Source organism: Rhinichthys klamathensis, unplaced genomic scaffold (genome assembly GCF_029890125.1).
Source record: "Rhinichthys klamathensis goyatoka isolate OS25496 unplaced genomic scaffold, OSU_Roscu_1.1 h1tg000157l_1, whole genome shotgun sequence".
NCBI lineage: Eukaryota > Metazoa > Chordata > Actinopteri > Cypriniformes > Leuciscidae > Rhinichthys > Rhinichthys klamathensis.
The window spans coordinates 165301-178567 of NW_026606692.1; the positions used below are offsets into that span (position 1 = coordinate 165301).

General features: G+C 39.9%; 1 protein-coding gene across 2 annotated transcripts in view; it reads left to right on the plus strand.

Annotated features, from left to right (window-relative positions):
- Positions 1–13267, plus strand: part of LOC130090970 (sodium/potassium-transporting ATPase subunit alpha-1-like) — a 50394-nt gene that overhangs the window by 467 nt on the left and 36660 nt on the right. The window contains exons 2-22 of one of the 2 annotated variants that reach the window (XM_056258616.1): positions 4109–4228; positions 4324–4383; positions 4498–4701; positions 4803–4916; positions 4999–5133; positions 5225–5342; positions 5426–5694; positions 5824–6132; positions 6493–6627; positions 6707–6905; positions 6988–7163; positions 7254–7390; positions 7472–7622; positions 7953–8121; positions 8207–8361; positions 8452–8575; positions 8704–8849; positions 8932–9062; positions 9138–9239; positions 9624–9715; positions 10091–10333. In XM_056258616.1, the coding sequence (XP_056114591.1) occupies positions 4109–4228; positions 4324–4383; positions 4498–4701; positions 4803–4916; positions 4999–5133; positions 5225–5342; positions 5426–5694; positions 5824–6132; positions 6493–6627; positions 6707–6905; positions 6988–7163; positions 7254–7390; positions 7472–7622; positions 7953–8121; positions 8207–8361; positions 8452–8575; positions 8704–8849; positions 8932–9062; positions 9138–9239; positions 9624–9715; positions 10091–10119 (3075 nt within the window). In that variant the 3' untranslated portion in view covers positions 10120–10333. Of the gene's footprint in view, positions 1–4108; positions 4229–4323; positions 4384–4497; positions 4702–4802; positions 4917–4998; positions 5134–5224; positions 5343–5425; positions 5695–5823; positions 6133–6492; positions 6628–6706; positions 6906–6987; positions 7164–7253; positions 7391–7471; positions 7623–7952; positions 8122–8206; positions 8362–8451; positions 8576–8703; positions 8850–8931; positions 9063–9137; positions 9240–9623; positions 9716–10090; positions 10334–13267 lie in introns of those variants that run through there. The other variant, XM_056258618.1, reaches the window with a different exon arrangement.

Genomic DNA, 13267 nt, shown 5'->3' on the forward strand with positions numbered 1-13267 from the left:
AAACGAGAGGCAAGCACCCCTTTAAGACTTTCTTGGTTCAGTACAAAGATTTCAGGAATGTAGCAGACAAACTTCCTCCTATATGGCCGCGATGTTGCACGGCCTGTTTGTCGAAGCAGATTTATATTGTTTATATTGCTGAACTAATAAGAGAACAGCTAAGTGTAACCCTTATGTTTGGCAGCTCTGAGAAAAATCTTCAGCTTTTTACCTTTACATTTCTACCTTGGCCGACAACGTGTTTGTGACTGACGAAACCTCGAGATACATTGTAACAATTTAACCGCGTAAACCTCTTAATGGAACGCCGCGCTTAGTTTAAATATTCGGTGTCGGACCTGTAGATACATTGTTTCAAAATCTTGACATACATCCGCTTAAGAGTCTAAATATCCCTTTAAAACGTTCCAGATGAAAGAGGCGTGTATTAAAAAAAAATACTCCACGTTTGTATTTCCAATAAAACACTAGCACGTGCATTGCTCGTTTTAAACTATCCGTATACTGAAATTCTCAATGTATCGTTTAACCACAAAATATGACTATTCGTGCAACTCCTACACAAGATAACCCCTTAACTCCTTTTACCACGAGCTATTTCGTCAAACTTCTACATTTAAAACTACGAGATAGTTTAAAAACCTCTAAATGAACGCGACGCGTAGTTTAACTATTTGAAGTAATGGCGTGATGTTGTGGTTTATGATGTACAGTAACGCCAAGTAAACCATGTCACATTTGAGTGTGTAGCTGACACGATAAAGTTGTCTCGTTTTAGTGGACTAGTTCTTCATCGCGTCTGTTTGTCATCTTTATCTCAGGCTGAGTAGGCTCAACAAATGCTTTACTTAAAATAAATGGTGGCACTGTTTTTGTGTGTCCTGCAATCAAGGTGAATGGATATTAATCGAAATTAAATTATATTCTGAAGCTGTAAAATATCTCATATGCTTAAATTTCCATTTCTCTTTTCACATTCAGTCATAGTCTTATGATTTGCTTCCTGTGGGGTTTATTAACTCCTAATATGATTACAGTATGCAAGCATTGCATAAGAGCTGAATACCACTCCCTAATGTGAGGCTCTGAGCACCAGTGTAAATGTAAATTATGCATTTAGAGTTCCAGGATGCTTCATGTGATGGAGAGCAAACAGCCATCCGCATGTTTCATCTGGGTTTGGTGCATTGAGCTACGCCCCCAGCCCCATTAAATCCCACCGCAATGGGGCAGATGTCTCGCCTCTGCAGACACAGGGTTGTTGTAGTGTTTGTGTACTAAAGACCAAAAATGAAATAACAGCATTTAGTCTATTTTGCGATGTGGGTCATATTGAAATAAGAATGGGAATTGATATGTGCTAATTTAACCTTTTAAAGTATGCCATGTTACTGTATTCAGATACGTAGTATTTAAACTATACTGTACGGTACTTTGAAGTTTGGTTAAAGTATTGTTTCATACATAAATGTTAGCATGCTGTGTGTTTTAGGACCAGCATCAGGTGTTGACCACAGCTGTGTACTCGCTCTCCCGAGTGTGTATATAAGCTAAGACTGTCATTCCGTCTCCGAAGGGTTTAACATTCTTTCCATTCATCGGTCACTCTGTGTTAGTGAGACCTTTTGTCATTGACAATCCTATCTGAGAGAGGCTGCCGACCCCGACGGGCTGTCTCAGGGCCCCCTTACCTTTTTTGGTACTATGAGTGTAGTAGCATGCATTAACCAACTTCTAAAACGTTGCTTTTCCTCCACGAATAGAGAAAGAAATAACTTTCCAAAATGCATAATGTTTATCTTGACATTTTAAAACTACATTTGGGGTGCAATAGTCTCAGACTACATTGAAAATCTGTAATTTGTCACTTTTTAGAATTCTGAAAATATTAATATCTTTAGGCGACTAGCTTAAGTGTCATTGACCATGTGACCATTTGATGTTCTTCATTCATTGAAAATCAAGATGCTCTTTGGAACGTCTCAAATCATGCATGATCATCAGGTTTTGTTCATGAATGTATAATACCATAAATAGTCACATTTGTGAGAGAATATTCTATTTATTCTGAAGTTTAGTTTCAGGTTGGGTATTAAAATGCAAACTCTTGGACCCCACTGTACTTTTTTGTTAATTTTCTATCCGTGCTCCTAAACTGAAATGAGCTTATTAAAATCTGTAGTTTAGCACTAATTGACCTGTGACTGAGTTTGTACACCATGTTTTCTTTTCACCCTCCTCTGTTTATTCGCCACTTCTGAAACAAAGAGTGTTGGGTCTGACACGTGACTTAACCCATTCACAGGTCTAGAGGTGTGGCTCTGTTTCCAATGGCAACAGGGCAAAGTCCCAGTATGATAGGACTGAAATGCATGAGCGAACAGATTTTGGCTTATGTGCAAGGTAGGAAATATTTGGAAGAATATTAACATGGTAGCATCCAAAAATATTCTCTCACAAATGTGACCATTTATGAGTTGGTTCTGCCATGGTTGATTTAATCTTTCACCCTCTGGCTCACTTTCTTTCAACCTTTTGACATTTTCCATGCACATGTGCAAGATGTGAAAGGAGCTCATATGCATATTGAACCTGATGACTAGGCATAAGCAGACAAGAAAGAGCGCTGAAGTAAGCTGTCATGTTCAGTCGAGCACTACAGGTGTTGAGTTCTTTGTTTGTGGCCACTTGCATCAGCTGTTGCTTTCATGTACAAAAAATATCCAGTCGGATGTACTTGCAGATTTATATCAGGACCTTCCAAAAACAAATAGATTTCATGCTGAGATAAATATCTTTGTAAAATGATCCATAGTCATCAAAGATGTCTATGATGCCACAAAGTTTGATTAGATTAGATTGTAGGTTAGATATTTTTTTAAACTAGACTATCTTTTACTGCCTTTATGTGCTCATACATGCTGTGGACTTTTCTCTTTTCAGTATACTGAAAAACATATAATTGCATTTTTATTCAGTAAATTGACACATTGTTTTTCAAACAAAGAGCCTGTTGATTACTGAGCTGACTGAAAATGATAATCAACTTGGTTCAAATGCAAACTAGCAATCACATGCTTTATACTTTAGTGATTCATTTAACGGCTCATGTGCTTGCCTAGACAATGAGTCACCTATTGTATTCACAGGATGCCGTTGTGATAAGAACTGTTGCTTAACACTAGTAGAGGTCACTTGGTTAATTGTCCTTCAAGTTAAATGTTAATTACTACACATTCGGATTGTGCAATCAGCACTACGTTACCGCTTGCTAATGTTTTACATGCATCTCTTGCACGCATAAGTTGGATAATACCCGTTTCTTGTGCATTTACAAGTCTATCCTAAAAAACAACCCCATCAATAAATGTTAGCAGTTAAAAATTACACTTCACTTTGTGATTTCTGAATTGATTTCACAGATTATAGTAGTTGCATCCCTTTTAAGAAAAATACAATTGTTAAGTGGGTCGCACACCGGACGAGAAGCGCAGCGCCGCGTCGCGCCACGTCTAGGACAACTCCAGGTATCGCACACCGGACGCGCACATTCTATTCGCGCGAGGACAATTTTGAATCAACTCCTGGTAGAAGAGCTGCACGATGTGTGTTTTATCTTGATTAATTATTTATTTTTTTATGTTCATTGAATAATAGCTGATGTTTGAACGTTAATCAAGTAAAAGTGTCTATCACGTTGAGTCTGTTATTTTGTTGTAACGTTATCCGTTGTCTAGGCAAATATGTCACATAATACAATAGTATTTATTTAGCTAGCGTTTAGCTAACCCGAGTGAAAACAGCACAGGGTGAAGCCATGTACATTAACGACGATTTGAGACAAATTCAATGTACATTTACTATAAAACTATGCAAATGGCGCTCTGTGGCGCGGCAGGGTTTTGAACAAGGTCCTGAGCCGTAGCTGGGCGCCGCGGACAGACGCCGAATGGCGCCGCCGGTGTGTGTACACTCATAGAGAATAATGTGTTCGAATTTTAAAGACCTGGCGCTGCGCGACGCGGCGCTGCGCTTCTCGTCCGGTGTGCGACCCCCTTCAGACCGTGCACAGGAGATTTAATGTTTGTTTTTGCCTGTTCCACCACAGGAAGGTCGAGAACAATATGAGCTGGCGGCCACCTCTGAGCAGGGGGGCAAAAAGTCAAAGCCCAAGGGCAAGAAAGAGAAGGATAAAGACATGGATGAACTCAAAAAAGAGGTGGACTTGGTAAGTCTGTTTAATGATCCAAAACACTTGTTGGCAAAACTATTACAGTAGTCTTTGATGAGATGGTAAAATGTTCTTTTTTTGCACTGTTGTAGGATGATCACAAACTGTCCCTGGATGAACTCAATAGGAAATATGGCACTGACTTAAACAAGGTAAATCTGATTCAGTACTGGATTTGAAATTAAAGATTGACTGTTTTTGAAGTGTAATAATGGCATAAAGCTCTCAGTCTGGATCTTCATTGTCTAACCTATCTCGCTCTCCAGGGATTGTCAGTCGCTCGTGCTAAGGAGATCTTGGAACGTGATGGACCCAATGCTTTGACTCCACCTCCAACAACCCCAGAATGGGTCAAGTTCTGCAAGCAGCTCTTTGGAGGATTCTCAACTCTCCTGTGGATTGGAGCCATCCTTTGTTTTCTTGCCTACGGCATCCAGGCGGCGTCTGAGGAGGAACCTGCCAATGATAACGTAAGGAGAAAACCCTATTTGTGTTTCTTAAGGGTATACCTTTTAGGATAACATTGTTGTTCTAGCAGTACCCCTAACGTCTCCTCTGTTATCCTGTGCAGTTGTATCTGGGTATTGTGCTCTCTGCTGTTGTAATGATCACTGGATGTTTCTCATACTATCAAGAAGCCAAGAGCTCCAAGATCATGGACTCTTTCAAGAACCTTGTCCCTCAGGTACTGACAATAATCCTTTCATATTATCAGGATCTTTTTATTTTCTTTAGTGGTGTTAAGTGAATTTCCACTTTGTCCGTAGCAAGCCTTGGTTATCCGTGATGGTGAGAAGAATAATATCAATGCTGAAGAAGTTGTGATTGGAGATCTCGTGGAAGTCAAAGGTGGTGACAGAATTCCTGCTGATCTGCGCATCATTTCTGCTCATGGATGCAAAGTGAAGTACCATTTTAAATCATGGTTAAATGTCTTCTCCATTGGCACATTCCATCTCTACAAGGAATTACAGACATTCTTGTCCTTTCCAGGTGGACAATTCCTCCCTCACTGGCGAATCTGAGCCCCAGAGTCGTACTCCTGACTTCTCCAATGAAAACCCACTTGAGACCAGGAACATTGCGTTCTTCTCTACCAACTGTGTTGAAGGTACAAAAACATGAAGCCCTTTGGAAGTAAAATTTGTGTTTGTTAAAAGTAGCCATTTTCATTGGAATTTATTTTGCTTGTAGGCACTGCCAGAGGGGTCGTCATTAACACTGGTGACCGCACTGTCATGGGTCGTATCGCCACTCTTGCTTCTGGTCTTGAAGTTGGTCGCACTCCCATCTCTATTGAGATTGAGCACTTCATCCACATCATCACTGGTGTAGCTGTCTTTCTGGGCGTGTCCTTCTTTATCCTCTCTCTGATCCTTGGATACTCTTGGCTGGAAGCTGTTATCTTCCTTATTGGTATCATTGTTGCTAATGTGCCAGAGGGTCTCTTGGCTACTGTAACTGTAAGTGCCAGAATAATTGCAGTTGTGTAGTAGCAGAATAATAACAGCTTGGATTATTTGTAATATCAAATATAGACAAACCTCTTTATCTATTTATCTAAAACTCTTTAACCTTCTTTTTACTTCCAGGTCTGCTTAACTCTGACTGCCAAACGAATGGCAAAGAAGAACTGCCTGGTTAAGAATCTGGAAGCCGTGGAGACTCTTGGCTCAACCTCCACCATCTGCTCTGACAAGACTGGAACTTTGACCCAGAACCGAATGACTGTCGCTCACATGTGGTTTGACAACCAGATTCATGAAGCAGACACCACAGAAAACCAGAGTGGAACCTCTTTTGACAGGAGCTCTGCTACTTGGTCTGCACTTGCTCGTGTTGCTGGCTTGTGCAATCGTGCCGTCTTCCTTGCTGAGCAAGAAAGTATCGCAATTCTTAAGGTCTGTATTGATAATTTGTCAGACTGTAAAATCTTTTGACAGACCTTTAAAAAGTAGTTTTGCATGTTACTGATGCCATTGGAGAGTTGTTTACTATTTGTCTGCTTGTGCTCAGTTCTGCTGTTTGCCTCCAGGGATTGTTTTAGCTCCTTGAGCTTTTGACTGGAACACAGTGTTTCCCTGTAAACACCCTCCAATTTCTGGCAATTCTGACTTGTTTTGTAATGGGACTAATTTGTTGGACTCTTACCTCAAATTAAACTGCATGGCTTGCATTTGCTGGAACATCCAAGCAGTCTTTCTTAACATGCAACAGACAGACTGTTCCTTGTTTTCACGCTTTCCTGTTTCCTCTCACAGAGAGACGTGGCTGGTGACGCCTCCGAATCTGCCCTGCTGAAGTGTATCGAGCTCTGCTGTGGATCGGTGAAAGAGATGAGAGAAAAATACAACAAGATTGTAGAGATCCCATTCAACTCTACCAACAAATACCAGGTAAAGCCATCTCCTGCTTGGGGCAAGTCTTTGGATACATTTATGATGTCTAATACTTTCTGTCTGTGGATCTTTTTAGCTATCCATCCATAAGAACATCAATAGCAATAAAACTGAAACCAATCACCTGCTGGTAATGAAAGGCGCTCCTGAGAGGATCCTGGACAGGTGCACCTCTATTTTGATCCAAGGAAAAGAGCAGCCACTTGATGATGAGATGAGGGACGCCTTCCAGAATGCATACTTGGAACTTGGTGGCCTTGGAGAAAGAGTACTTGGTAATTTAGCTTTTTTTAAATGCCGTTTATAAACTATGCATGCCCATTCTACGCTTTTCTTCAACATGTTGATTCTCCACAGGATTCTGCCACTTCAACCTTCCTGACGAACAGTTTCCTGAGGATTTCCAGTTTGATACAGAAGAGGTGAACTTCCCCACTGAGAACCTGTGCTTCATTGGCCTTATGTCCATGATTGATCCTCCTCGTGCTGCTGTACCAGATGCTGTGGGAAAGTGCAGGAGTGCTGGAATCAAGGTACGTCATAGTTATTGCGAATAACTGCTTGTTGTCTCGAAGAAACAACCAGAAACATCTTGATTTATGAATTCAAAATCGCACTTCTAGGTTATCATGGTTACTGGTGATCATCCAATCACAGCAAAGGCCATTGCCAAGGGAGTGGGTATCATCTCTGAGGGCAACGAGACCGTTGAAGACATTGCTGCTCGCTTGAATATTCCTATTAATGAGGTCAACCCAAGGTATTCCTCATCCTTGACTTGAATATTTTTGTCTGGATATTTATTCGTTTAGTTTTTCATTTAATTTAATGTTCTTTGAAGGGATGCCAAGGCTTGTGTTATCCATGGTGGTGACCTGAAGGATCTGACCCCTGAGCAATTAGATGACATCTTGAAGTACCACACAGAAATTGTGTTTGCCAGAACTTCTCCTCAGCAGAAGCTGATTATCGTTGAAGGCTGCCAGAGACAGGTTAGTCGTCATTACGATCTCAGATCAATCAAAACTTCACCAGGTTGTTTTGATAAGATATGCGGTAAATACTTCACCTGGCTAGTACAACTTGACCAGTTTCCAGCGTCAAGTAACTTCTGCCCACACTGAACATATTTGAAGTCTAATATAAAGAGAAGCAGGATTTTGGATCAGTGAGATTTAACTGTTGGTGCAGCAACCCAGCATGACACAACAGCAGTAGAAACCAAAGGATTGACAAAATGGCTTGTTGCATTCATATTTGGTTAGGGCAAGAACTTAGGCTTGTCGTGGCGTGGTGTAAGATTAATTTGTGTTTGTCCACAGGGTGCCATTGTAGCCGTAACCGGTGATGGTGTCAATGATTCTCCTGCTCTAAAGAAGGCTGACATTGGTGTGGCTATGGGTATTGCTGGATCTGATGTTTCCAAACAGGCTGCTGACATGATCCTTCTGGACGACAACTTTGCCTCAATTGTCACTGGAGTAGAAGAAGGTATGACGTTATTGGGGACTTAATTGGCTGAGGAATTATAAAGATTACTTTAAGACTTATTTCTCAAATGTGTCTACCACTTTAGGCCGTCTGATCTTTGACAACTTGAAGAAGTCCATTGCCTACACCCTGACCAGTAACATCCCTGAGATCACCCCCTTCCTCTTCTTCATCATTGCCAACATCCCTCTTCCTTTGGGTACCGTCACCATTCTCTGCATTGACCTGGGAACAGACATGGTAAGCACCACACTTGACTAGTAATTATTTCTTTGATTGGTCAGCCAAATCACGTTCTTGCATAAATGCCATTGTCCTCTTATCTTCAAGGTTCCTGCCATCTCATTGGCCTATGAAGCTGCTGAGAGTGACATCATGAAGCGTCAACCCAGAAACCCCAAGACTGACAAACTTGTAAATGAGAGACTCATTAGCATAGCCTACGGTCAGATCGGTAAGAGTTCATATTTTATTAGTAAAAACGATCATCTTGTGCAGTCCCTTTTCTCTTCGTCCCTGGTGCAAAGCAGTTGCGTAAAGAAGTTGGATGATTGAATCTCCTTGCTTCTGCTTTCTCCACAGGTATGATTCAAGCTCTGGCCGGGTTCTTCGCGTATTTTGTCATCTTGGCTGAAAATGGCTTCCTGCCATCGACATTGCTGGGCATTCGAGTGTTTTGGGACGACAAATACATGAACGACCTGGAGGACAGTTATGGCCAGCAATGGGTAAGTGTTTTCAATCATCCAATGTTCCAATCATTACGTTTTTCCATGGTCTCGTCTGAACTCGTGTTCTTGGCCATCTTAGACGTACGAACAGAGGAAAATTGTGGAGTTCACATGCCACACCGCCTTCTTCACCAGTATTGTAATAGTACAGTGGGCTGATTTGATCATCTGCAAGACCAGAAGAAACTCAGTCTTCCAGCAAGGAATGAAGTAAGTAGATGGCCAATAATTTGTCCTAATTTGATTTGCTCAAAATGGATATAAAGTGACTGTTGTTCTTTGCAGGAATAAGATTCTCATCTTTGGACTGTTTGAAGAAACTGCTCTGGCTGCTTTCCTGTCCTACTGTCCAGGCATGGATGTTGCCCTCAGAATGTATCCGTTGAAGTAAGTCTTGCAATATTTTGGGGTAATTTGTTGTATATTTTTATCAAATGTAAGAATAGTTTTATAGGGTTTTTTTTTTTTGGTTTTTTTTGCATCACGACAGTTTATGCAACACATTACATGTATTATATCATTTTTTTTGCCATTTATGCCATGGTGCCTTTATGGTTTTATTTGTAAAATAAAATAAAAACTAATATTTTCCGTGCAAGTCACTAAACTCTTGTGTTTGGTGACACTCAATGTTAAATGAATTTTGAGGGGAAAATGTATTTTGTTGAGAGAGTTTATCAAGAAATTGTATTGCTAAAGTAATGCATGTCAAACAGCTATAGTCTAGAAGTCTAGGTGTGATTTTTAATTTTGGTATGTTTTCTTCTCCAGACCAAACTGGTGGTTCTGCGCCTTCCCATACTCACTCCTCATCTTTATTTATGATGAAATACGAAAACTTATCATTCGACGCAGCCCAGGAGGTAAGAGAATATTTAATCGCACCATGCCTCATAATATTGGAGATAATTGTTATTTGCATAATGAGGTAAATCTAGTTTTTCAAAACCTAGTTAGTATTTTTAATCCTTTAAAGATTTCTGTTGACTCCATCTGCCACCTCGGATGGATTTTTTTCATGTTACAATGCATGCTGGGATTGTCTTAGTAAAGAACATATGTGATTGAGCCCAGTGTTTGAAATGCTGCCTAGGTCACTAGGTTTTGGTAAAGAACTAATGATTTTCAGTTAAGTTAATTGAAGTGGATGCATTTACAAGAACAGGATATACAGATTAGAGTTTACATGCATGCAATTGTCCTGCTAAACTAATTTGAATTTTGTATCTTTGTCATAGGTTGGGTGGAGAGGGAGACCTACTATTAAAGCATCCAGTCTGCATCACACAAGTTTATTTGCATGGTTGTCTTGCTGCTCGGAATTTTATCCTCTGTAATTTGGATGTTTTTATATAGGGAATGCTTAATACAAACACTGAGATCGTGAACCAAGACATTGCGTGCCTTGTTTCCAAAGCCGGACCAATTTTATACATGTTTTTAAAAGTGTTATATAAAAATAAACTTGCAGTCAGGTCCCACATTTGTGTCATTTCCTTGTTTTTCATTTATAAGTTTTGTTTTTATGTGGAAAGTGCTCGGAGCTTGAGTGCATGCCCAGAATGCCCCTGTTTGTTTGGTACTCTTGGTGCTTTACCTTTATATGTAACCCTTTCAAAAATGTACCATGACAACCATAGTTTCAACCAAAAATATCATTGTTGAAGCATTTATTGTTACTGCTTTAAAAGTAAAACATGTATGGAATGTCGTTAAAGCAATGGAAGATGTTTTCAGAAAACCCAATACTAACATTAATCATAGTAACTATGGTGAAAAAATATGATGTGGTTACCATGGTAAATTATTATAATTTTTATTACTCTAAGGGAAACTTCATTAGTTTGTGCACGAGTGTTAATGTTGTGAAGGGAAAGAATCTCTTGCCTTGCCTCTGCAAACCTTCTGTCCATTTCAACAGCCTCCGCTACTGAAAAAGAACATTTTCCAGTGCAATCTCCTTCTTAATGAGAGTGGGTGTGTTTTAAACGAGTTGGAAAGTGTAATCCGGGTCTCAAGCCTGGAGATCCACTTCTCTCCACCCACTCTACTGAGATCTGGCACGGAAACACGTCCAAAAAGGTTCCAGTCAAAGTAGCTCGAGTCGGAATCACCAGAGAGGGCAGGGAAAGGGATTGACCAATTCAGTTTTTCTTTTACTTTTATTAATGACTGATACCAAAAACTAAAACCAAAAAGTACGATGGCCGATATATGTAGAATCAGTTTTTGCTTTTGACACAATATCTAAATAGATCTGATCACGCACTACAATAAAAATATGCATTGTGAATATAATTGAATGTTTTAGCATCTAAATAGTAATCCATTTAATTTCTTTTTATGTCTAACTGTTAATTCTGCATGTTACATAAAAAGTTGAGTAATTTATGAAAGTAATGCATTCAATTATTTACCCGGTCTGTCTTTGTACTCTGATGAACACTTGTAAATGCATTTTTTTTTTTTTTTTTTTGAAAGATGCATGGATTGTTTATTGACTTAACATCGAAGAACCGATCAAGTAGATGAGTAAATATCGGCAAAACCAATTATCAGTGCATATCTCCAATAATTTGGAGAAAGTAGCATGAGTCTTCCACATCGTGTTTTACCTTCCCTTGTTCTCTCTCTCTCTCTCTGTTTTTGACTCGCTGAGCTTTATCTTCGTATGATGGCTCTGGGTTAACAGCTTAATCTTCCTGAGGTGCATATCTGTTTCCCAGGGAACTTTGGCTGGGAAAATGTGGTCGGGTGGGCTTGAGACTGGAGAGGGATTGGGAAGTTCAAGCCTGGATGAGCTTGAATCTATTTCTGTCTTTTTCTGTTGAGTAACAGCTATTTTCTATCTCTCAAATGAGGCTGTTGAAACTGCATTTACCTTTCATGTGTTTTATTTGGGTTCATAGTATGCCGGTTTATAGTTTAATTACCCGCAATTAACTCGCAGTTCATTCCATATCCGTTTCACGAAAAGATGCGCCATTAACCTGATAGTATGTGTAAGTATCTGCTCCATTCGCTGAGAAAGCTTTTCCTGAGACGCAAGGTTATAACAAGCTGTTTGACCCTTTTCATTCAACTTTTCCACCGATTACGTAACGTACAAAGTCTGAGTTGAGGCACAAGGACAGTTTTTAAACTGTTAACTGACTGCCATTCGCACCAAGTCAAAGTTACCCATCATCCACCAAAAGGGTGAATGGCGTGAAATCGTCAGCACCAAAATCAAAAGAAATTATAGCTTGCATAAAGAAAGTCCTAAATAGGACCAGTAATTGTGCATTGTCCCCCCCCCCCCCCCCCCCCCCCCCCTCTTTCCTCAGTTCTCAGTGGCTATTTAAGTATTTGCATTCACATACTGGGGGAATTTATGCTGATATTTATAAAATAAAATAAAAGTCCAATACAATCTTAATGGACCAGCCATTTCTACATGATGTAGTATCGTTAATGTTTCCCCTGATTTACCTTCCTATTTAACGTTATGCTTTCTGTTAATGAATCATTTTCATTTTTCCCAATCAATGAATGGCAGATACTGGTGAAGTTTTCTCTAGGGTGAGGGGTCAGGGCAAGGTCAGCGCAGACACGAAAATAAACCAGAACGAATCCAAAGTTTCTGGAGTGGGACAATTGCATAACAGAATTTTGTTCAGTTTGTACAAACCATGTTTATTCATGTTGTGTTGCTGCATGATTTTTGCATGACTTTCACATGACTGCATTTAAAAGCTAGGTTGTTCCCCGATGTGTTATGTGTTTGGTCTGTTAGGGAGTGAAAACCATTTAGGAGAGCCTCTCCTCAAAGCAACAGAGACACTGGCTTTAATGTTCGAAGCCCCCTCAACAGTGGACAGACATGCATGTCACAAAAATCAAACTAAATCCATTAAAAAATGATTTTAGCTCATTGAAACATGTTGTATATGCAGAACCCAAATGTGATTGTAAGACTGTTATGACTAAACCAATAAAGCAGACTTTTTATCATGTATCTTGGAAGTATTGCATCAGCTATTTCTGTGTGTGTGTGTGTGTATAGACAGTAAAACAAGGGTCCTGGAGTCTCGTGCATAGTCAGTTTGCTAATGCACATTCCCCACTAACTTCTGCTGAGAGCCTTAATGGAGCGTGTCGGAGCCTGGGATTGGGTTTATTTTACGACACGTTCAGAACAACAAACTCGTGCACATCTTTAATAATAGAGTCAGTAAACAACACCACAAAACAGATTTATCTGGATGAGTATGTGAGAATGTCATGCCATAAAGTACTTCATAAATATCTTCCCATCTAAACATGGAAAAAGCCAAGTGAAAAGAGTCTCTGTACTGTTCTAGTTTCCTTCAAAGTGTGTCTGGGATTTTTCCACCAACAAGTGCAAATGGAAAAAACGATGAACACGCTGCCAA